Here is a 24,583-nt window from a genome sequence, read left to right as displayed (position 1 = left end):
GAAGTAGTCTTTCCTAGTCACGAGGTAAGGTGGCTCCTCCTTTCGGTGATAGTGCACATGGGCATTGACTCCATTGTTGGATTGGTTTTTTTCTGCCATCTGGTTCGGACATTTATTGCTGCACTCAGTTTTGAAACCGTCCTTCGGCTTCGCCTCGGTGCGCAATCCACCGTACCCGTGACATTGTGGACAGCCTTCGGGCCTAGCCATCGGTCCATTCTTCTGCCGATGGAACGGACCCCGTTTCAATTCTGTCCTCTGCCGTGCCAAATACCCTTGCACCGATCTAATCCAAGTTTGCTTCTTGTGCCTCTTTCTGGATCACAACGAAGAAGATTGCATCACTTGCTGGTCATTCTGATCGAAAGGCTTTGCGAGATCGTCATGCTTGAATGCAAGAAATGCAGCACCAAGGCACTCAACATACTCCTAATATCTTCGGGGAAGAATCCGAACATGAAGCCACAGCTGCGGAAGAAAAGGAGGCCTTCTTGGTCACAGAATCCGATTCTGACCTAGAGATCGAATTGAAGTCCGAAGACATTCCAGGGGACAGGTGGTCGTGAGTACTAAAACCCCTGTACCTCATAAGCTGTCTTCCACTAAACATAAGGCTTCGGCACCAACTCTGTCTTCGAGCCTTGGCAGGCACCAAGACGACATTTCTGGCGCTCTGCCCTCGTGCCCGGCACCGAAAAAAGTAGTCAAGCCTTCGGACTTGGAATCGAGCCAAGACAGATCGTCTTTGGACACGAAACATTCCGCTCCGAAAACATTCCGCTCCGAAAACATTTTGGTCCGAAAGACAAATCTAGTTCAGAGCCCCGTTTCAAAACAAACGTCCAACATTATGAAAGACAAATTGGATCCAAAGCAGAAAAAGCTTTATATCAATCCAGACACTGGACATATATTAGACAAAACTCCTTCCAAAAGGAAAGTCAGTTTAGAGGACACTGGATACGAGACCACCCTTATGAAGAAGAAGGACATTGCTACAAGTCCTATCCATCCTAGTTTCCCCTCCCTTCCACGACTTCACCATCTTCATCTTTACCAATACTGCCAGGCTCAGATCCACTACTCATAACACCACAGGGACCTCCTCTCACACAGCCAGATTTAGGAGATGGGGATGATAATGATGATGATAATCCTTTACCTACAGATCAGTGGGAGGATTATAATATTGATACACCCATGGATAATGATCGAGACCTATACCCTGCAAAACCTTCACCTCCAGATGATGATGTTTCCTATCTAGAGCTAATTTCCTTTTTTTTTTTTTATTTTTTTTATTAGTGTTCCACAAACCAACAATTGCAGTGTATCCTTAACATAAAACAGTACAGGTCACATGTATCACATAACATATATCACATATATCTCATTTCTGTGATATCCACTTATATAAAACTTATATAAATTTATCAAATTAAACATCAAAATAATCTTTTAAAGGACGCCAAATTGTAAGACCTAAGTTTCTTTTGCGAGATTTTTTTAACAAATATATACTAATTTCAGTATTATACAAAGTAAAAAGCTTAGATCGCCATACATCAAAACTCGGGGCTTGTGGTTGCAGCCAGGCAGTAGCTATAGATAAGCGGATTGTGGCGGCAATAATAAAAAGAAAAAAACGAAATTCAAATAGAGGGTGCCCCTCAATGATTTCATCCCCTATACCCAGTAGAATTAGCTTTGGTGAAAATACTACAGGTTTCCTAAGAACATAGCCAAGAAAGTTTGAAATTTGATTTAAAAAAGATGTTAAAGATGAACATGCATAAAAGACATGCAATAAATCAGCCTCTCTTGTTTTACAACGGAAGCATTCACCAGAATTAGAATATAAAGATGAATTACCCCATTTCATCATCACAGCCGGAGTGTGATATAAATTAAAAATAGTCTTATACAATTGTGTTTTTAATGAAGCAGAAAAAAAAACCATATGAGCCATTTTAATAGATTCTTGAATATTAATAGAGGCAGACATTATCTTGCCCGACCATTTCTGATTAGTTTTATCAATATCATCTATACGATAAGCTAATAAGTGTTTATAGATAGTTCCAATAGGAGGTTGTAATCTAATAGCATCCATAACATCATTTGAAGTCAATGGCATGGTGTGTTTATATAAAAAATCCCGAATCTGTAAGTATTTAAAGAAATGATTATTGTCTAAATCAAATTGTAATCTAAGTGTATCAAAAGAAAGAAGAGAACCATCAACAGAAACGAAGTCGCCGAGACGTGTAATACCTTTAAAGTGCCAGCATCGTGCAACTACATCACCAAAAATTGACGGCAATAAATGTGGAGCCTTGAATGGAGTATATATTGTGAATTTGGGCATATTACACATTTTCCTGAGACTTTTCCAAGTGTTAAAGGCAGATATAATAGTTTTAAACCGTGTGTGTTTGTAATAGCTACTGTCAAAATTAGAAATCAGACAACTTTTTGCAGATGGACCTAAAGTAATATGGTAAATCGATGGATTTTCTGCCATGTTAGATATTGCCTCTCCGGTCAGGAGAGTACGCATTCTTAAAAGCAAACAGGCCATCTGGTAAAGGGCGAAATCTGGCACCCCCCAGCCCCCACGAACCAAAGGGAGTGTCATAAAGCGTGAAGCTCTGCGTATTTTTCCAGGAGCCCATAAATATTTTTCACAAATTGACTGTAATTGACGAATTTTGGGCCTAGGGACTAATAAAGGGACAGCACGAAAAAAATAAAGTACTCTGGGTAATATAATCATTTTGAGTAAATTGACTCTGCCAACCAAAGTGAGATATAAACTCTGCCAAGATTCCAATGCCTGCTTCGTTTTGTCCAATATATCAATCCAATTGGTATCGACGAGTTCCTCCAAATTAGGCCTAATCTTAATGCCTAAATAGACCACTTCCCCCATAATCCTATTATCAAGTACAAGAGTTTGATCTGTGCACAAACACTGTGTTTTGGAATTATTAAGTTTATAGCCAGAATATCTCCCAAAAGATTCCGCTAACAATTCAATGGATGGTAAAGCCGAATTCAAATCAGACGTAACAACGGCGATGTCATCGGCATACGCCAGAACCTTATACTTCACCTCATTAGCAATAAAAGGGGGAATCTGTAAGCTAAGCTCGAGCATTTTAACAAAGGGATTGATATAAAAAGCAAAAAGAATTGGGGAACAAGGACAGCCTTGCCGCGTCCCTCTTCTAATCTGAACCTCCTCAGATTTGAGACCCATAGCGCAAATCTTAGCTGTTGGGGACTGATAAAATATCTGGAGTGCCAGAAGAAATTTAGTGCTAAATCCCAGACGTGTCATGACCTCCCACAAAAATTTCCAAGAAACGCGGTCAAAGGCCTTCTCGGCGTCGAGCAGGGCAAGACCCAGAAATCTGGACTCCGCCTGCGCGGCGTCGAGAAGAGCGATGACCCTATTAACATGATCTACCGTCCCACGCCCCGGCACAAAACCATGTTGTTGTAATGAGACCAGTCGTGGAACGTGAGGAGCCATGCGATTTGCTAATAATTTCGCATAGAGTTTACCATCACAATTAAGAAGCGATATCGGGCGGTACGACCCGGGTTGATCGGGGGATTTCCCCTTCTTCGGAAATATGGCAATATGCGCAGCAGCCCATGATTCGGGAGGAGTACCCAACCTGGCTGCCTGAAAAGTATCCAACAAATCAGCTCGAAGTTCTTTAAAAAAAGTCTTATAAATCTCTGATGGGAGAGAATCGGGGCCCGCAGCTTTACCAGAAGGTAAATTAAACACTGCGCATTCCATTTCCTCATCAGAAAACGGAAGAACCAATTTTTCAGCAGCAGCGGGATCAAGTCTGTCCCATTCTAGAGTAGGGAGCCCAAGATCAGGTGGGATGTCATCATTACTCGGCTGACTATAGAGTTCAGAGTAGAATTGATGAAAAACTTTCATGATAGTCGCGGGATCTTGAACTAATACCTGTTGATCATTATAGATAGCTTTGATGTTAGATAATTGCTTTTTCGCCCGAACCCTCTGAGCTAAACATCTCCCAACTGTTTCTCCGTATTCATACATTTGTTTTCGATAAAGCTGATATTTAAGCGCAATCTCTTGGGCCCAAATAAGATTGATCTCCGCCTTACAGCGAGCTAGTTCATCAAGACTATCTTTGGGGTCTATTGCAGCCTGTAGATTAGTTATAAGCTCTAATTCCGCATCCCGTAGATGCGTATATAACTGCATCAAATTTTGTTTCCGAGTTTTTTGCAGATGGAGCGCAAAGCTAAGGACCTCACCTCTAAAGCAAGCCTTAAAGGAATCCCAGACAACAGCCGGTTCTGCAGATCCGCGATTAAGCTGAAAAAAATCTGGGATCCACTTTTTCATATGTGACACAAACGAAGTGTCAAACAGTAACTTCCTATCAAAGGTGAAAATTTTATCAAGTCGTGTAGTGACAACATTAGAAAAGGAAATAGTTACCGGGGCATGGTCGGATAACAATCTGGGATATATACGAATTTGACAATGAGAAGCCCAAGCAGCGGGGATAAAAAAATAATCCAATCGGAAAAACTTAGTATGTGGGGAGGAAAAGAAAGTATACCCGGGTGTCTGAGGATGTAAAAAATTCCATCCATCTACCAAACCATGGTCATCCATCAAATTCTTTAGTGCCTGAAAAACCTTAGGTTTACGACCCCTATATGGAGAAGAAAAAGGGCCTGCCCAGTCACTATCTAAATGGATGTTAAAATCCCCGCAGCAGAGAAGTGGAGAAGGCCATAATGCAAGCTCACCATTTAGAAAATTCAAAATTTTTGGATCATCATCATTAAAACCATATATTGTACAAAGAGTAAACCGCTTGTTGCCAATTAAACACTCAATAATAGCCCATCTGCCCTGTATGTCTGCTGAAATACGCTCAGTTTTAGTTATAGAAGGGCGTGCCAAAATAGCCACCCCCCGTGTTGTGTCCGATTGTTTAGAGGCCACTAACAAGGTATACCCCAAATCATCTAACTTCTGTCGTACCGACCACGAAATATGTGTTTCCTGAATACATATGATATCGGGATTAATAAGTTTCAACTCACTTTGCATCTTCCTACGTTTTTCATATCGGTTAAGACCACACACATTATACGTGGCGATTGTTAGATTCAAACTAGCCATCAGTTTGAGAACCTAAAAGTCCTTTAATAAAGCCAATCAAAAAATAACTCAAATAACAAAACATAAAAATAAAAAAGATGGTTGCGGAACATATTTTTTCCCCCATTTCTCCCTTCACCCTCAACCCAACCCAATCACCCCCCCCACCCAGTATACCACCCACCCCAATCTCAACCCTCCCCCCTCCCGACCTACCCACCCAATAATGAGGCATTAGGACTGTGGTCCTGATGATGGAGAGTTAGGATGGACTCACCCGCGGTGCCCCCATAATAGTGGAGTCAGACGTAACTACATAACTACGTAATAGAAATAACAGACTAAATCTAATCACTATACTATCTTCAGCCCAGAGGAGCTAGTTGTTGCAAAAATTCCTCTGCGGCAATTTCAGACTGAAAAAATTGATTTCGGCCCTGCGCCACCACCCTTAATTTAGCAGGGTTCATTAAAAACGCCTGTGCCCCCTTTGCATGAAACATAGGAATTAACTGGCGGAGGCGCCATCGACGTGAGACAGTTTCATGGGCAAAATCGGGTCTAACAAAAAAGTGGACCCCCTTAGCCAGGCGTTTACGATTGGGGCGGGCAAGGTCGAAAACAGCATCTCTTGCGAGGAAATTATTGACAGAAATCAGAATGGCACGGGGGTATTTAGGATCTGAGCCAGCCTGGGTAGTTTGCTGTTTTTGATGGAACGGAAAACGGTGAGCTCTCTGAATCTGTGTCCCCCAGTCCCAATGGGAGAGCTCCGGGAAAGCCTCAGTGAACAATTGAATTATAAATTGTCTCGCATCATCATGCTCCACCCCCTCGGGAACACCCAGCACGCGTAGATTGTTCCGGCGCATCTGGTTTTCAAGCTCAGATAGTTTCCAAGTGACATCATCCTTTTGTTTTTTGAGAGCAGTCACCATATCCGTCTGTGTGGATAATGCATCTTCCAGAGCGGAGATACGATTCTCCGTCTCATTAACTCTAATACCAATCTCGGCAGTAGACTTGTTAATGCGTCTAATGGCATTTTGCAGTTTGCGACAGGCATTTTGGGTTCTAGCGTTCTCCAACCGAGTCTCCGCTCTGTGTGAGATCATTGTATCATAGATCATTTCTAATGTTATTGGTTTAGAGGAGTCCGATGCTTTCAATAAAATTGAACTTACAGGATCTTCTCCTTGACCGTTGGGGGTAGGGTTCACTGCAGAGAAAGAGTAATCCCATGCGAGATTCTCCCCCAGTTCCTCCTCTAAAGTTTCTGGATTGTTTTCTGATGAAATTTCACCAGTATTCCCCCCAACCTTGCTTTTGTTGTTCCTGCGAACAGTTCCGGGAGTCTTATGACTAGATTGAACCGCATCTTCATCTCCCATTGCAGACTCTGCCCAATCCCTATTAATCCCTTCTTCATCCGAAGTGATGGATCCATCTGATAATGAAAAAAAGTTCTCAAATAGATCATTATCTGCGTTATGAGCAATCTGGGCCATGCCTAACCCACCCTCAACAGTCGATATTTGTGAGGCTTCACTGAATTCGGAAGAAAGGACTACAGGACCCAGAATGCAACCTAATTTACCATTCACCACCACATTTTCCGTCTCACCCCCATCATCTGATACTTTTCTGACACCATGAACGACATCTGTAGTAGCCAGCCGGCTCGACGCTTCCGTGGGGGGGGGGATGGTATCTGCAGTCTGCTGAACCCCATTATCGACGGCTTTATCCAGGGATTGTGTCACCAGCTTCGTTGTTCTTTTGGAAAACAACGGAGCCATATTTCCGCCACTGGATGATGAAGTGTCAGGCGGAGAGCGCCTGGGAGCCGAGGTCCCCACACGGGGAGATGAACCGGGGTCAGAGAGAGTATTCAATCCTGTGCCCACCGGTGCGCGTCCGCTCGAGATGTTGGCTCCGCGGGGCTTCGGATTCAGCTTCGGATTTTTAGCCGGGGCTTTGGATGCTGCTTTCGGAGGCATTACTGCGCCGCTCCCGAGGGTACTGCAATGTGTGAATCCAGAGAAACAGTCACGGTATATCGGAAGAGGACGCCAGAGCCCACCACGAAGCCAGGTAGGTATAAGTGTCACGTTGAGTATTTTCATAGCCGATGGGTCAGAGCAGAAATACTGGCGATACTGGCGTTATTCAGACATTATTCATACACCCTCTCAGGCTACATTGGATTACATTGGATTACATTATCCAGCTGCTTTCTCAAGGCACAGTCCAAGGGGGATCACCGCGAGTAGCACAGCCCAACTCACTCGGCTAACGGGTCAGCCGCCATCTTGCCTCCTCCATCTAGAGCTAATTTCCAGTGCAGCAGCATATCCTGGGATTACACTGCATAAAGAGACCTTGGAAGACGATTTTTTATTTGAGGCACTAGGATCTTCACATAGTTAGCCAGAGTCTCCCTATGTTAAAATGCATGATGAGACATGCAGATTAAATTTTTAAGGACCCTGTCCGTGCATGAATTGATAAAAATATAAACCATCACACTCTGATCTGGTTTTCATTAAAGGACCGCTACCTCTAGATTCACTAGTAGTTTACAACGCTCGTAAAAGAGCGAACTCGGACATCTGGAGATGTTCTTCCCCCAGATAAAGAAATGAAGCTTATTGACGCATCTGTTAAAAAGGGTTGCTGCTCAAGCTGCTAATCACTGCCGCATTGCCAATACGTAGGGCTACTAGCTAGGTATGACTGGGCACACTGGGACGAGATGGAAGACCTACTTCAATACCTCCCAGAAGAGCACAAGAAAAAGACACAAGAGCTAGTCCAAGAAGGAAAACTTATCTCTAATACTTCTATTAGATGTGCGCTAGATGCTGCTGACACTGCAGCGAGAGAAGTTAACACCAGCATTCTCCTATGTTGGCATTCCTGGCTTAGAATTTCAGGTTTTAAATCAGAAGTACAACAGTCTATTTTATACACTCCTTTTAACAAACAACATCCTTTCGATCCTCAAGTTGATGAGGCTTTAGAAAAAATGAAAGACAGATGTGGCAAAATGCATTGGAGCACCTCAATCTCCTTCAAGCAGAGGCTCTTTTAGTCGTTCATTCTATAGTGCAGGTTCTAAAACTACATCCTCAGACCTTAACACTTCCTCGTTCAAGTCCAACATGCAACCCTTATCCCGTAGAGGTTTCTTTGGAGGAGGGTACAAAGGAAACCATTTCAAGGGTAGAGGTAAGGGCACGTCAACATGTAGCTCCCCTTTCTCTCAATAAGCAGTGACTTGCCTACGCTTCCCCCGATCATCTGACACCTGTCAGGGGAAGCCTTCAACAATTTCTCCCCATTTGGCAATCCAAAACATCAGACAAATGGGTGCTAGACATTATCCGACATGGTAATTGCTAGGAGCTCACCAGCAATCCACCTCACACTCGCAAACGCTTTTCAGAACACCTTCAGCTTCTCAAACAAGTGGTACAAGCTCTTTTAACACAAACAATTATAGAACCAGTTCCATTACAGTACCAAAGTTCAGGATTGTACTCTCTGTGCTTTCTAATCCCCAAGAAGGGCAACTCCTTAAGACCAATTTTGAATATAAGGACATTAAATCTGTACATACTTTCAGAACATTTCCACTTGGTCACACTTCAACAGGTCCTTCCACTGCTACAGCAAGTCCACACTAGACTTAAAAGATGCATACTTTCATATTCCAGTTCTCCCAGCTCATCGCAAATACCTCACATTTGTGATAGCAGGAAAACACTATCAATTCAAGGTACTCCCGTTCGGAGTAACTACTTCTCCCAGAGTATTCAGAAAGTGTCTGGCAGTAGTGGTGGCACATCTCGGAAGACAACAAATTTATGTCTTCCCATATCTGGAGGACAGACTCGCCAAAGCCAGCACACACCAAATGTGTCTACACCACACTCCGACTACTACATTAGACCTACTCTACCAATTGGGTTTCACAGTCAAACCTCAAAAGTCTCACCTTCAGCCTTCACAAATGCAGTCTTATCTGGGAACGACTCTAAACACTTGCATGGCTCTAGCCTCTCTCAGTGCAGCCAGAATATTCAATCTCTGCTGATACAGTTTCAGGCCAATCAATACTTAGCAGCCAGAACGTTCAGGCAACTGCTGGGGATGATCATGCATCGCGATAGTCCCTCATGCAAGATTGCACATGCGTCCTCTACAGAGTGCTTAGCACGTCTGTGAAATCAGTCTCTGAGTCAATTAACAGATCTAGTGTTGGTAGACAGCCACACCCATCGCTTTATGCAGTGGTGTAACACACCAAACTTATCAAAAGGGCATCCTTTCATCAACCCTGTTACATATCCGGCCTACAGCAGACTCATCCCTCACAGGTTGGTGTGCCCATCTTCACAACTTCAAAGTCTGTGGGACAACCGGTACAAAGCTCTACACAACAGTTACCTAGAGCTTCTAGCGGTATATCTAGTACTGAAAGCTTTTTAATCTCGCCTCATAAGGAAAATTGCCCTTGTCGCACCCACAACAATACTATGTACAAAAACAAGGGGGGGGGGGGGCACATTCTCTGCAACTGTCATGCCTCTCTCAGACGATTTGACGTTGGGGCAGTTCATCACAAAGTCCATCTTCTGGCAAAGTATCTTCCAGGAGTGGACAATCAGATTGCCGATCTCCTAAGCAGAAGGCGGTAACAAATTCATGGGTGGGAACTTCATCCCCAGGTTCTCCTTCCATACTTTGGGGATATGGGGGATCAGCTAAGTGCCCTTGGTGAGCTTTAAATAATCAACTCGCTACCCAATAACAGCAGCAGAGAATGCAAGAAAAGAGTGGGCCTGAGCCTCTCCCACGAACTAAATTTTACACAAACTCCTAAGGGCAAAGAGACCGATCAATAATGGCCGATGTCCGGTGGCGCTGCCTAGACAGCTATAGAGGAGATCGACTCTGAATCACTGTGAGAAAGTGCCATCTTTCTTGCATGGTATGCCCCCACTTTTTGTTGAATTGCTGAATGTACTTTGACTGAGTGTGCCCTGGACTCCTGCCAATCAGGTGCCCAGGGCCTATGTTCCTTCCCTAAACAAAAACCTCAAAACCAAATTGGCAAACCCTGGCCACATGTCAGCCCCTGGTAAGTGGTACCCTAGGTACCCAGGGCCTTGTGACCAGGGAAGGCCTCTAAGGGCTGCAGCACTCATTGTGCCACCCTTAGAGGACCAGTACCCTAACACACACACACTGCCCTGGCAGGCTGAGTGTCTGGGTACAAGACAAAACAGAGACGACATGGCACACATCCCTGTGTGTCATGCCCACAACCTACACTGCCCTGGCATACATCATCCACCCCTCTAGCTGGGTGCCCTATGCCAGTGGTGTGGGCACAGAGGCAGGAGACCTGTGCCCCTACAGTACCCAGGTCCATTCCTGGGCCCTGTAAGTGCAGTGCTGCCATTTAAGAGTACATGGTGCTGGGAGCTTGTCAAACACGAACTCCACAGCACTATAATGGCAGCACTGAAGACTGAGAAGTTTGGTATCAAACTGCTCGGCACATTAAATCCACACTGATGCCAGTGTGGGATTTAATGTGCCAAGCACCACAGAGGGCATCTTAGGGAGGCCCCCAGAAACCTAACCTACTATCCACGTCTGTTCTGAGGCTGCCTAGGCTGCCACACAGCAGACATGTTGCTGGACCCCTGGGTAGGAGAATCCCTGCTCTCCTGGGTCTGCAACAATGCACATCCTGGGCGTGGTGCTAAATCTCTTCCCCCAGGATGGGCAGGGGGGAACTTCAAAGGCATGCCGCCTTTGAGCTTCCCCAGGCCACTGCAACCCCCACTCTGGCGGGAAGCTTAGCCGGAAACCCCAAATAAGGACCGGTGATGTGCCCGCTTGCCACCCCACCCCTCAGGTGGGGGAGGCGAGGTGAAGCACATCCCCGGGCTCTCGCCATCTTGAAGATGGGGAGCCCTGCCCAATCAGGATTAGGCTACTGCCCCCCTCCCACAGGAGAGAGGCAGGATAGGGGGTGTACCCACCCCAGGACAGGGACCTATTGGTCCCTGCCCTTCACCTACCTGTAACACCCCTAAATCTAGTATTTAGGGGCACCCTGAACTTTCCTTCCCGAGATTCCAGATTCCAAAATCCAAAGAAGAGCTAGAAGAAAGAAGACCTGCCCTGCAGCTCCTAAGAAGAGGAAGACACCAACTTCTTTGGCCCCAACCCTACCGGCCTGTCGACCCTCAAACCTGCTCCTGTTCCAACCGGGCATCTCTTGTGGCCAGCAACCTCACAAACCCCGGAGGACCTGGCTACCTTTTGACTCTAAACCCCTGGGACTCCCATGAGTAGAGGCTCTACTCAAAATCTACTTCTAATCCCTGGCAGCAGCCTGGAACCGCGAACCCAGCACACTCTGCACCAGCCAAGCCTGGCCTGTGCCGGCGTGAACAAAGACCACGAGGATGACCCCATGGCGACTGTGACCCCGAGTCCGGCACCCAAGGACCTCCCTCGACACTACTGAAGAATCCTGCAGCCTCCGAACAAGGTGCCCCCCCCCAACCGCGATCAACAGAGGGTAAGATTTCCCAACACCAAAAGCACCCCGGCGCCCCGCGGCCCCCTGTGCCCAATCCCGGGGTACCTACCTATCCTCCAACTACCCAACTTACCTCTCAAAGTGGTGGTGGCACCTGAAGAATCTTAGTTCCCGAGCTTGCAGTCTTTTTACAAAGCGGAGAGTTCCCATTGAAATCAATTGAGCGCCCGACGGCTCAAAAGCACCCTGCACCCAGCCGCCCGAGTGGCCCTGGCAGTGCACTCTCTACACTAACCTACTTCCCCACTTGCCCTGAGTAAGTGACCAGGAGCCCAGCTCCCACAGCCACGTGGCCTGCTAGTCAGCAGCCACCAACCAAGGCCCCCCTACCTCTCATAGGATAACATTGGGCCTAACTCTCTCTGCACCCGGCCGCCCTTGTGCCGCTGAGGGTGAACCAACTGTACCTACCTGACCCTGGGAGACCCCCGAGTCTATGCCCAGAACCTTTACTCTGCCAGTCGAGTACTTGCCTTTAAACCGATAACTCCATTTTCTCCATAGGGTAACATTGACTGGTTTTTCCTGAAATTTCTTCTGTGTGGACTTTTCAAAACTTAAAATATTCACCAAAAATCAGCCGAGTAACGAAAACGAAAATACTCACCTGCTCTTAGGTGAGCTCCCAGTGCTGGATCTTGGTGCCCAGCACTGACTCTGAAAAATACTTACGAGTGTACTTACCAGTAACCCACATTTTTCCCATAGGAAATCATTGACTGTTTTTCTGTGAAATTCCTTCTGTCAATTTCTGCAATCTTTAAATATTCTTTAAAAATCGTATAATATCTGAAAACGTAATTACTTACCTGTTTTGGATAAAGGTCCCAGTACTGAGTCTAGGCACCCAGTACTGGATTACAAAAGTAACGAGAACATACCATACCTGCAACTTGAATTTTCTGCCATAGAAAATATCTCATAGAAAACAGTCAATGATTCCCTAAGTGTCAACCTTTAAAATAGCAAAATATTGTCTAAAAATCAGCACAGTAATTAAGTCGACTTTTATCACTTGATTCCAAGTACTGACCCAGGACTGAATCTAGGATCCAGTCCTGTTATTCCAAAAGTAATCCTCAATGCATTATTGTGTTTAAAATTGTGTTGCCTATTGCAGCCACTTGTAACTTTCTACGAAAGTCAATTGCATATTGCAAAAGTATTTATATAAAGCATCTAATTCTCAGAAAGTATATTTTAATACCTATTGTTAGTTCTAAAATAAAACAAGCATATCATTTTTATATATAAACCATTGGCCTAGAGTTCAGTTATTGAGTGTGTGAGACCATTTGCTGGCTGAGTGTGTGCAACAAATGCTTTACACTGTCCACTGATACTGCCTTACTGCTCGACCAATCTACCACTTTAGAGAGTAAGGTTATATCTAACTTTAGCCTCTGCCAAACCTCTGGGGACTGTGGACTCTGTACACCCTGTACCTATTTAGGAACAGTATATACAGAGCCACTTTCTCACAGGCGCCCTATACCAGTGGTGTGGGCACAGGAGCATGAGTCCTGTGCCCCTACAGTACCCAGGTCCATTTCTGGCCACTGTAAGTGCAGTGCTGCCATTTAAGAGTATGTGGTGCTGGGAGCTCGTCAAACACAAACTGCACAGCACCATAATGGCAACACTGAAGACTGAGAAGTTTGTTATCCAACTTCTCAGCACATTAAACCCACACTGATGCCAGTGTGGGATTTAATGTACAAAGAACTACAGAGGGCATCTTAGAGATGCCCCCTGAAACCTAACCTACAATCCACGTCTTGTCTGAGAGGCTGCCTAGGCTGCCACACAGCAGACATGTTGCTGGACCCCTGGGTGGAGAGGCCCCGCTCTCCTGGGCCTGCAAGAATGCACATCCTGGGCGAGGTGCTAGGTCTCCTCCCCCAGGATGGGCAGGGGGGAGCTTCAAAGGCATGCCGCCTTTGTGAGCTTCTCCAGGCCACTTGCTGTACTCGGCAACTGGCCCCCACCTGTTCTAACCCCCACTCTGGCGAGAAGACTGACCGGAAACTCCAAGTAAGGACTGGGGATGTGCCAGCCCTGCCAACCCCACCCCACAGGTGGGGGAGGCGAGGTGAAGCACATCTCCGGGCCCTCGCCATCTTGAAGATGGGGAGCCCTACCCAATCAGGACTAGGCCACTGCCCTCCTTCCACAGGAGAGTGGCAGGATAGGGGGTGTACCCACCCCAGGACAGAGACCCAGTGGTCCCCGCCCTTTACCTACATGTAACGCCCCTAAATTTAGTATTTAGGGGCACCCTGAACCTTCCTTCCTCAGATTCCAGATCCTAAAACAGCAAAGATCAAGAAGAAAGAAGACCAGCCGTGCAGCTGCTAAGAAGAGGAAGACACCAACTTCTTTGGCCCCAGCCCTACCGGCCTGTCGACCCTCGATTCTGCTCCTGCTAAATCCCGGCACCTCCTGTGGCCAGCTACCTCACACACCCTGGAGGACCTGGCTACCTTGTGACTCTGAGCACCTGGGACTCCCACGAGCAGTGGCTCTGCTCAAAGCAAGTATCTAACCCCTGGCATCAGCCCAGAACCGCGAACCCTGCACAATCTGCACCTGCCAAGCCTGGCCTGTGCCGGAGTGAACAAAGACCCGAGGACGTCCCCCGGTGACTGTGACCCTGAACCGGCACCCAAGGACCCACCTCAACGCTCCTGACGACAACCCCCTCAACCGCGATCAACAGAGAGTAAGATTTCCCGACACCAAAAGGCACCTGGCGCCCTGCGGCCCCCTGTGCCCGACTCCTGGGTACCTACCTATCCTCCAACTACCCAACTTACCTCTCGAAGTGGTGGTGGCACCTGAAGAATCTTTGTCCCCAAGCTTGCAGCCTTTGTTCGTCCTTGAGCTCTTCCATAGCAATCCATTGAGCGCCTGAAGGCTCAAAAGCACCCTGCACCCAGCCACCCGAGTGGCCCTGGCTGTGCAACCTCTACACCTATCTACTTCCCCATTTGCCCTGAGCAAGTGACCAGGAGCCCAGCTCCCACAGCCGCGTGGCCTGCTAGTCAGCAGCCACCAACCAAGGGCCCCCTGCCTCCCATAGGATAACATTGGCGCTAACTCACTCTGCACCCGCCCACCCCAGTGCCGCCGCTGAAGGTGTAACAACTGTACTTACCTGACCTTGGGAGACCCCTGAGTCTATGCCCAGAACGTTAACTCTGCCAGTCAAGTACTTACCCAAAATCCGATAACTCACTTTTCTTCCATAGGGTAACATTGACTGGTTTCTCTTGAAATTTCTTCTAAGTGTGGAGTTTCTAAACTTTAAAATATTCACCTAAAATAAACCGAGTAACGAAAACGGAAATACTCACCTGCTATTAGGAGAGATCCCAGTACTAGATCTTGGTGCCCAGCACTGACCCTGAAAAGTACTGACGACCGTACTTACCACTAACTCAATTTTCTCCCATAGGAAACCATTGACTGTTTTTCTGTGAAATTTCTTCTAAGTGTCGATTTTGCAAACTTATAAATATTCCTTAAAAATCGCCTGTGTAACTTAAACGCAGTTTCTCAACTGCTTACAGGTGGTACACTAGTGCTGGATCTAGGATCCAACACTGACCTAGAAAAAGTAACCATAACCCCACTTACCTGCTTCGTGCATTTCCTTCTATAGGATAACATTGGTAATTTGATTAGAAAAAGTTTCTAAGTGGCAACTTTTGAAATCGCAAAATATTGCTTAAAAATCACAACAGTAACTAAAAAGTGTTTATTCACTTGTGTCCAGGAACTGTCCCAGGACTGAATCTAGGATCCAGTCCTGGAGTTAGAAAAGTAATCCTGAGAGTAATCAATTGCATATAACTTAAAATTCCCATTGAGCACAATGTATTATTGTGTTTGAAATTGTGTTGCCTATTGCAACAAACTGTTACTATTGCATTCCAAGTCGATTGTCTTTTGCAAAGTATAGAACAAAAGCATCTCATTCTGGGAAAATATATTTTTGATACCTATTGTTGGTTCTAAAATAAAACAACCATATATTTTTTTTATACAAACCATTGGTCTAGAGTTCAGTTCTTGAGTGTGTGAGACCATTTGCTGACTGAGTGTGTACAACAAATGCTTTACACTGTCCTCTGATACTGCCTTACTGCTCGACCAAGCTACCACTTTAGAGAGTAAGGTAATATCTAACTTTAGCCTCTGCCAAACCTCTGGGGACTGTGGATTCTACACACACTATACCTATTTGGGAACAGTATATATAGAGCCACTTTCCTACAGTCACCCTCTTGGCCGTCACCTACCCAGCCGGACCTTGGACATAGTTCTCCTCGTCTCTACCCCTACCTCTGATCCCTTACCTCACCCCTCTTCCTCCCATGCCACATTAGTCTTGTATCATGTACCAATGTAACATTGCTGTTTGTTTGTCTTTTTTGAGTATGTATTGCCATGCTCCAGTAACTGTTTGTAACCATGTAACCTCACAAATCCTTATGTAAAGCGCTCTGATACCTCTGGGTCTAGCCAGCGCTATGTAAAACTTCTCAAATAAAATAAATAAATAGTTTCAACAATGGGGATTCCCACAAATAGATCTGTTCGCCACAGTGGACAACTCAACATGCCCAAACTTCTCCTCCAGCTTCCCACACCCTCTATCCAAAGGCAATGCCCTATCGATGAATTGGCCAGGGATATTTGCCTGCGCTTTTCCGCCTCTCCCTCTCCTTCCATTTCTGGATCGGAAGCTCAGGCCAACATCCCTCACACTGATCTAGTAGCTCCCACTTGGGCTCGTCAACCGTAGTTCATGACACTTTTAGAACTGTCAGTAGTTCCACATCAAAAGCTGCGTCTCAATTCAAGTTTTCTCCCGCAGACTCATAGAGAAGTCAGACATCTAAATCCCAAGGAGCTCAATCTAGCGAATTGGCTCCTGAAGTCATAGAGTTTGGATATCTTAACTTGCCAGCAGAATGTATGACCATTCTTAAAGAAGCAAAAAAGCCTACTACCCGAGCATGCTAAGCAGCTAAATGGAAATGATTTGTTATGTATTGTACTAATACAATATTGATCCTCTAAATGCATCTACTCAAAATATCATTTGTTACTTTCTGCATACGGTGTGCTGGTTTAGCCTATACTTCCATTTGTTTGCATCTTGCAGCCATAGCTGCATATTTGCAAAACAGACAACATCCATCTGTGTGTATGTCTCTAGTAATTAAAGCCTTTATGGAGGGCCGTAAGAGAATAATACCACCCAGGGTACCTCCAGCACCAGTTTGGAATCTGAACATTGTACTTACACGGCTCATGGGTCCACCTTTTGAGCCATTACACAACTGTCCGCTACAGTTTCTCGCACATGTAAAGTTGCCTTCCTCATTGCAATCACTTCATTAAGGAGAGTTGGTGAGCTACAAGCTTTAACCTTAGAAGAACCCTTCTTTCAACTTCATGAAGACAGGGTAGTTCTTCGCACCAACCCAAAGTTCCTTCCCAAAGTGGTTTCTGCTTCCATATTAACCAATCAGTTGAGTTACCTGTGTTCTTTCTTCAACCTGATTCAGTAGCAGAAAGAGCTCTTAATACTCTTGATAATAGAAGAGCGCTATTGTACTACATTAAAAGTACAAAAGATTTTCACAAAACAACTGTTTGTTGCATTTGCTACACCTCACAAAGGCAATCCCATTTCTAAATCTGGTATTGCAAGATGGATTGTTAAATTAACTTTATCTATATCTCCTAAAGCACATTCCACTTGTAAAATAGGAGCATCTATGGCATTTTTAGGTAACATTCCTGTAGCTGACATTTTGTAAAGCAGCAACAAGGTCCACACCACACATTTACAAAACATTACTGTGTGGATGTGTTCGCATGTCAACAATACAATGTAGTCCAAGCAGTACTAAAAACACTGTTTCAAACAGCTACAACATCTACTGGTTAGCCACCGCTTTGGGAGAATACTTCTATACAGTCTATGCAGAGCATATATACCTACAGCACACATGCCTCGAATGGATTATGCTACTTACCTAGTAAGCCTCTGTTCTTGGCATGTAGAGCTGTAATTTCACAAGCGCCCTCCCACCTCCCCGGGCACCTGTAGCTCTTGCCGTTTTGCATTATTTACATTTCATACGCATAGACCTCTCCGTACTACACTTACTTACTCGGTTCTCACCCTCTTGCGGGAAAGAAATCTAACAATGGAGTCGATGCCCATGTGCACTATCACTGAAAGGAGGAGTCCCCTTACCTCATGAGTAGGAAAGACTTCTTCGAAGAAAAACAACTTGCAAACATCCGGACGCAACACTAGATGGCAGAAATATGCAAAGCATGTAAATCTACAGCTCTACATGCCAAGAACAGATGCTTTCTGGGTAAGTAGCATAATCCTTTTTAAGCATGTTCATTCTCCACTATATAGCAAGTCTGCGTTGTTTTGCTTACAAATCGTTTTGTCTAACGTGCTCTGTAGAAGGTGGCATTGATGTGAAATGGAGCCTTGTGATAGCTATTTAAGGCGTTTCTGCGCCGAGCTGGATACAAGTATATTGCTCTGTTTTAAGTACATTGTTGGTCAGTCTGTAGGACAATGACAAAAATATTTACTGGTAGCAATGAAAGATAAATGGTAGCCTTCAGGCTGGGTGCGGTCTCCAAGATGATCACCTTCCCCCAGCTCATCGATTACTTTGGAAACTTTCCTTCGTTCCTTATTTTGGGATGTTCATAACCTTCAGGGGGACCTCTTCTGGCATGTCTCGGAGACCAATGGCCCTTGCAAAACTTCAGTTCCCTCCGGAGTGGACTTAGAGCGCCAACCTTCGAATACTATTACTTTGCTGCCCAGATGTAGTGGCTCTCTTGCTGTCTGGCGGGCCACTACTTGGAGGACACCGGTGCTTCGCCCCTCAGGGTTTGCCTCTTCTCCTGCGGGTGGCCCTCAAATGGTTGAAGCATGTGCTTAGCCCCACCAGGCACATTCCCCTATATGCTCCGGTGATTCTGCTGCTTGAGTTCGGTGCTCCGGAAGCTGGTGCCTCTTGTATAGATCAACTTCATGTGAATGGGCACCTGCTACAGTTGGGGGCCCTGGTGGAACAATATGCACTCTCTGGGAGCCAGTTCCTCCTTTATGCTTCTTTGAGGGGGATGCTAGAGGAAACCTGGGGAGGACAGGGTCCTAAACCAGTCATGCCAACACCGGCACACTCTCCACACTATGCTGCTGGTCATGGGCTAATCACCTGGCTTACTAAGGCCATCCTAGATCACATACACAGACATCTCCTCTGCTCTTGTGGTGGGTTTGGCAGATCACTACATGACAGGGAGTGAAAGAAGGCGTTGGCGTACCCGCAAAGGTTGTCTCGCAATGACACCTCAAACTTTTCCAGTTTTATATCCTTCACTGAGCTTATTTCTCCCCAAAACAGATCGCACAAGTATTTTCCAGTGCCTCCGACACTTTCCCCTGATGTAGCACCAAGGGGACTGATCTGAAATATAAGATATGTGACTGCACACATTTACACACATACTTGCCCTCTGTACTTACACAACTGGAGAACCTCAAGGGCATTCTTAATCTATCCACCTGGGAGGTGGACCCCTGACTCCTGGTCACTGGGATCCTTCATCATCAGTCCTTAAAGTCCATCGTCTGATATGTGTGCGACCTCTGCAACTGTATGCTTTACATGTTATATACCTGTTAAAAAAACTAACTGAAGACCTGTTTATATTAAAACAAAGGTAAATAGTAGCCTTAATAATCAAAGGTAAATGAAGGGCATAGAGGTCTTTGAAATAAGGAGACTATATTGATTGAGAGTGCAGGTACGTTATCCATCCTCTTGCATGAGGAATAGTCATATATGTAGTTTTAGTGTTGGTATGTCAAGAAAAGAACTGGACAGTAAGCCATTTGCAGTGAGCATGTCAGATAAATTCACACTGCTTTACGTAATGGGGAATTGCAAAAGCACACCTGAACTTGAAAATGCAGGAACTAGTTATCTGACAGATGCCAATGGCAAACCTAGGTCTTAATGTAGCTTAATATATTGCATTTAATTTTGTTACTGAAAGCTATTTGCCCATGGTGGTCTGACAAAATGTTTATTTCAGAATTGGGAGGTGCGGTATAACCGCGACTCGCCTTTGACGCCGCGTCATGACGTAAACGCTCCGGACTTGTACATCCCAAGTGAGTATCCAGTGGGTGCTCATTTTTCCACTGTGACGCTTCTCTGATATCTTTCATTGACTTACATTCTTAATTTTCCTATTTTTGTTTAGCTTTTTCTTGAGTCTTGTATTCTGCATGCAATTTGGTTCTCCGTAACTTTATCGTCCGGTCTTAATTTCCTTCCTTATTGTTCATTCCTTGCTTCCCTTTTTTAGCTTTTCCAGCTGCTTCATTATTTAATTTTCTATTGGCTTTATTCTTCATATCCTTTACTACCTCCTTTATCCTTCTTAGCGATCTTTATGCTCCGTTTGTATTCTGGACGTAATACCTTTTTTATCTTAACTTGGCGCTATGTTATTCATATGCTATTAATCCTGCATCAGCATAATCAAATAACTTTGTTTTTTTTATCTTTTGTTTTTAGCAATGGCCTTCATCACCTACATCTTGCTTGCTGGAATGGCTCTGGGGATACAGCAAAGGTTGGTCCTTTCTGAATTGTGACTTGGTACTTAGTCATTATGTCTTTATCATGCCATACCTGCTTAACTGTAGAAACTGTGCGTTGTCTGTGTTGGGGTGTAGGTCCAAATTAATTGTGGAAGCTCTGTGGTTCAGGAATTGTTTCATAAACCTCTGCTCCTCCCAGCTGCAAATGATTTGTGATATAGGTCGTATCACGAGCAGGAAAACTGTGGGTAAAAGGCAAAATACAAAACCTTGGCACCAGGTAAGGGTTGAAACTCAGTGGAGTAATTGCTAATATGATAAATGATTTTACAAGACCATCCACTCTATGCAATTACATAGTCGACACTCAGTTTAAATCAAATAGGGTGCAGTAATACCACATTGGGTGGTAACCTTTCAGTGCAATATTACCAGGCCATCACAAACTTAGTGCCAGGAATGGGGGAAATAACATGCAGGTGGCAGCAATAACCAGTTTAGATCCATATGTTCTTGATTACTTGCCCTTTTTGTTCGGTAATATATTCAGCCTGCATTAATGTGGGTCAATATGTGGCACTTGTAATCATGGTTTGCACGAAAATTGGTTTTCAACTGAAATAGGAACACCTTGTGAGTACTAATGGGGCTTGTTTTTTGTAAAAACCAGTTTGTTAAAATATCAAGGGATGCACAGTGTGATTGTTCTGATTACCACATTTTTAAGAAGTAAAAGGTTGCATCACATACTTGGCTTCGACTGGAAGATGTTTCCTTCTTGGATTTCCACTAGACCAATAACTTTCTTCTGGCAGGTAAAAGACCATTGAGCTCAAATCACCCCATCTATTTATGCCACTTTGTACCTCAATACTGTGTTATATTTCTTGAGTACATGTTTTGCAACGTGAATCTTTTCTGGATTATATGTTGTGCATTATTACGCCATCTAGTGGTTGGGTTCGGAATTGTTGTACCTTGCTTTCCTTTTTTAGGTCTCGCCTGACCCAGCACATGCGCTGGTCTGGCGAGACTTATTGAGAGGACTCCAAAAAGTGCTACCAGGCCAGCCTAGAGCTACAGTGCATGTGCCCGGGCGCGTGCGTCGCGCTTTACCGCGATTTACTTTCACTTTCGCTGCCGCACGGCCGCTTTGATGTTTGATTGCGATCACTTTCGCGGCCGCACGGCTGCTTGGCATAGCCAATAGGTCTCGCTTTTGGGACCTTATAAGTATTTAGTTATGCAGCTGTTGCATGGCTAAACACTTATAAGGTCCCAAAGGCAAGACCTATTGGCTATGCCAATGCTTGTTTTTTTTTCTTGTTGCTATGTGTCAACCTACTATCATTTGGTGTTCCCCTGTGACGTCGTGCTTCCTCCGGAAGCTCCCACCTTTGGTCACTATCTTCTGATTTATTTATTTTTTTCGGCGTTTGTTCTGGATCGATACGGAAGGAGCTCTAAACTTTGGAGAGCAGCGTCAACGAAAATCAGGAAAAAATCTAAAAGTACAGCGTTTCAAGGTACCAAACTTATATTCAAGGTGCAAGAGGGTGCAGAGAGGGGAAAGAACAACCTCATTGATGACCTGAGAACAAAGCGCGTGCAAGGGGCTCCCTGTGTGCGGAAATGAACAAAACACCATTTAAGTTTTGCTGAATTGTCTTCACGAGTTCGCCCAGAAGGACCAACATCCGGTCTGCAACCTCTGCTTACCAATAGATCACCGAAGTGAAGATTGCAATGCGTGTTCGGCATTCACCCTTAAAGCCCTTAGGGTAATGGAGCGACAGAGAAGAGCCAACTATAACACGCCGGGGTAGAGCGGTGCACCATCTCTACGGGTCCATGGCCTCTACAGCGAGGAGGAGGACAATGTCTCCGAAGGGCCAGAAGGCGACACTGCCATGGACATCCAAGTCGTCGAGGTCGAAAAGAGAGGTTAGAAATTAGACGAGTCTCGAAAAATACTCCAGGGCCTCAAAGGGAGCCTCGGCGTCAAAGCACTCGACGTCCGGAGCCGCGTCCTGAGAAAAACATACAGTAGGATCCTTAGACAAGGACTCCATAATGGCAAAGACCCTCGAAAGATCCAGGACGTCGAGAGACCGTCAAGGAAAGGACTCATCGCTGTCAAAACAAGAGCGGTTGAAATCCGAAAGCATTGCCCGCCATCGGTGTCAGCCATCAAGGCGTCTTCTACAGAGAAAAGAAAGACTTGACGCCGAAACACGCGTGAAAGATAGTCAAAATGGCGAGTATTTTACAGTGAAAGAAGGATTTCGACGAAAGCTTGAAACAATTCAAGCGTCTAGGATTTAGAGCCTCCCTTGACCCCCCAACCTCTAGAGGATATATCCGAGTTCCCATAGGAAATCTGAAAATTCTATTTTGAATAACTTTGGCGCTGGTTGACTTATCTTCGTGAACTTTTCAAAACTAATGGGGCGCTCCGCTCAGCTCGTACCCTGAAAGTCTCGGGGTGATTCGTCAAGCGGGGGCTGAGAAAAAAGGGGGGTCCCAAAACGCATTTTCCCATAGGACCTTTAGTCGAAGGTACAGCCCGAACAGCTGAACAGAATTACTTGAAATTTGGCAAAGAGGTAGTCCTCAGGTCAGGCATGTGCCTTTTGCACATATGGTGTCAATCTGTTCAGTAGTTCCTGAGAAAATTGCACTTAAAAGTACATAAATATCTATATGTGCGCACCGTGCGCGCACGGTGCTATCACGGGGCGCGCACCAAATGTCCGCGAGCATAATTCTGATTGGTGGTTAGATGTCAGTCAACATTACAATCGGTCGAAATCAGGAAGTGTCGGACACCATTTTGTGTGTGACAGTGAAAAAGAAAGGTGGAGAACGTGAAAAGGGGGCAGGGTAGAGAGTTCCTAACCCCCTAGCCTTTGTCAGGGGGTCCCTGAAGGACCCCGAAGGGTGAAAAAAACATTTTTTTTTCAAAAAATCGCGGGGTGCGCGCACGGTGCGCGCATGGTGAAAAACCCTTAAAAAAAACGAAAAACAATTTAAACTGTTTATAAGTTTATATAAGATATTAACTATGCTGTTCAACTTTATCCAAATTCAAAAAAAAAAGAGCTGAGCCATTCCATATTGCAGGATACAGTCAATCTATAACTATATACATAGGTAGTTTATTGTAAAATAAATATATAAAAAATATAATACATACATAAATTAGCATTTAAAAAACCTTACAAATTCACTAAAAAAACCATAGGTTTCACACACGTTATAGTTAGAAATTAGCATTTAAAAAACCTTGCACATTCACTTAAAAAACCATAGGTTTCACACACGTTATAGTTAGGAATTAGCATTTAAAAAACCTTGTAAATTCACTGAAAAAACCATAGGTTTCACACATGTTATAGTTGGCTGGACATTTCACTCGTAAAAAACCATTGAAATTCCCCCGTTATAGTTAGTTCAGCTAACTATAACTCGTGCGACCGCAATCCACTGCTGATGACGTCACATATTACATCACTCATGACATGGTCAGTGACATCACTCATGACATCACTGATGACATCATCCAGTGAATGTGTCTTTCTGAAAAATAAATATTTTTTATTTATGTATATCTAAAGGTTAATGGAAGAATAAATGGGTAAATAAGTGTCTAAATGGATGTTTTTTTTTGTAAAATTAATTGACTTATTAACAGTATCTTAGTGAATACAGTAATGAATATGTGACGTCATCAGCAGTGGATTGCGGTCGAATTTGCAAGGTTTTTTAAATGCTAACTCCTAACTATAACGTGTGTGAAACCTATGGTTTTTTAAGTGAATATATATATATATATATATATCTCCATCCATCCTTTCCCCTTCCTTCCTTTCCCCTTCCTTCCTTCCTTCCTTCCTTCCTTTCCCCTTCCTTCCTTCCCTCCCTCGTAGGTAGTTATAGTTAGGACCTATTTTCCATAGGAAATCCGCAACATTTTATTTGGAATAACGTTGGCGCCGATTAACGAATCTTCGCGAAATCTTCCAAACTTTTGGCAAGCTCCGGTCCGCTCCTATCCTGAAAATTTCACGGTGATTCGTCAAGCGGGGGCCGAAAAAAAAGGGGGGGTCCCAAA

The 24,583-nt window shown here is 44.8% G+C and overlaps 1 protein-coding gene and 1 long non-coding RNA gene across 3 annotated transcripts in view; one reads left to right on the top strand and one right to left on the bottom strand.

Annotated features, from left to right (window-relative positions):
* Positions 1-24,583, top strand: part of YIF1A (Yip1 interacting factor homolog A, membrane trafficking protein) — a 189,319-nt gene that overhangs the window by 75,709 nt on the left and 89,027 nt on the right. For both annotated transcript variants that reach the window (XM_085625806.1, XM_085625805.1), the window contains exons 5-6: positions 19,956-20,034; positions 20,444-20,501. In XM_085625806.1, the coding sequence (XP_085481932.1) occupies positions 19,956-20,034; positions 20,444-20,501 (137 nt within the window). The remainder of the gene's footprint in view (positions 1-19,955; positions 20,035-20,443; positions 20,502-24,583) is intronic.
* The window catches only part of LOC146798513 (uncharacterized), a 101,818-nt gene that overhangs the window by 27,095 nt on the left and 50,140 nt on the right, over positions 1-24,583 (bottom strand). Inside the window, exon 2 of the long non-coding RNA XR_014968717.1 lies at positions 20,561-20,711. This is a non-coding gene — a long non-coding RNA (uncharacterized LOC146798513). The remainder of the gene's footprint in view (positions 1-20,560; positions 20,712-24,583) is intronic.

Source organism: Triturus cristatus, chromosome 9, assembly GCF_964204655.1.
Source record: "Triturus cristatus chromosome 9, aTriCri1.1, whole genome shotgun sequence".
In the NCBI taxonomy this organism is placed as follows: Eukaryota; Metazoa; Chordata; class Amphibia; order Caudata; family Salamandridae; genus Triturus; species Triturus cristatus.
The sequence above is the reverse complement of the archived record's forward strand: the minus strand, read 5'-3'. Positions and strand labels throughout refer to the sequence as shown.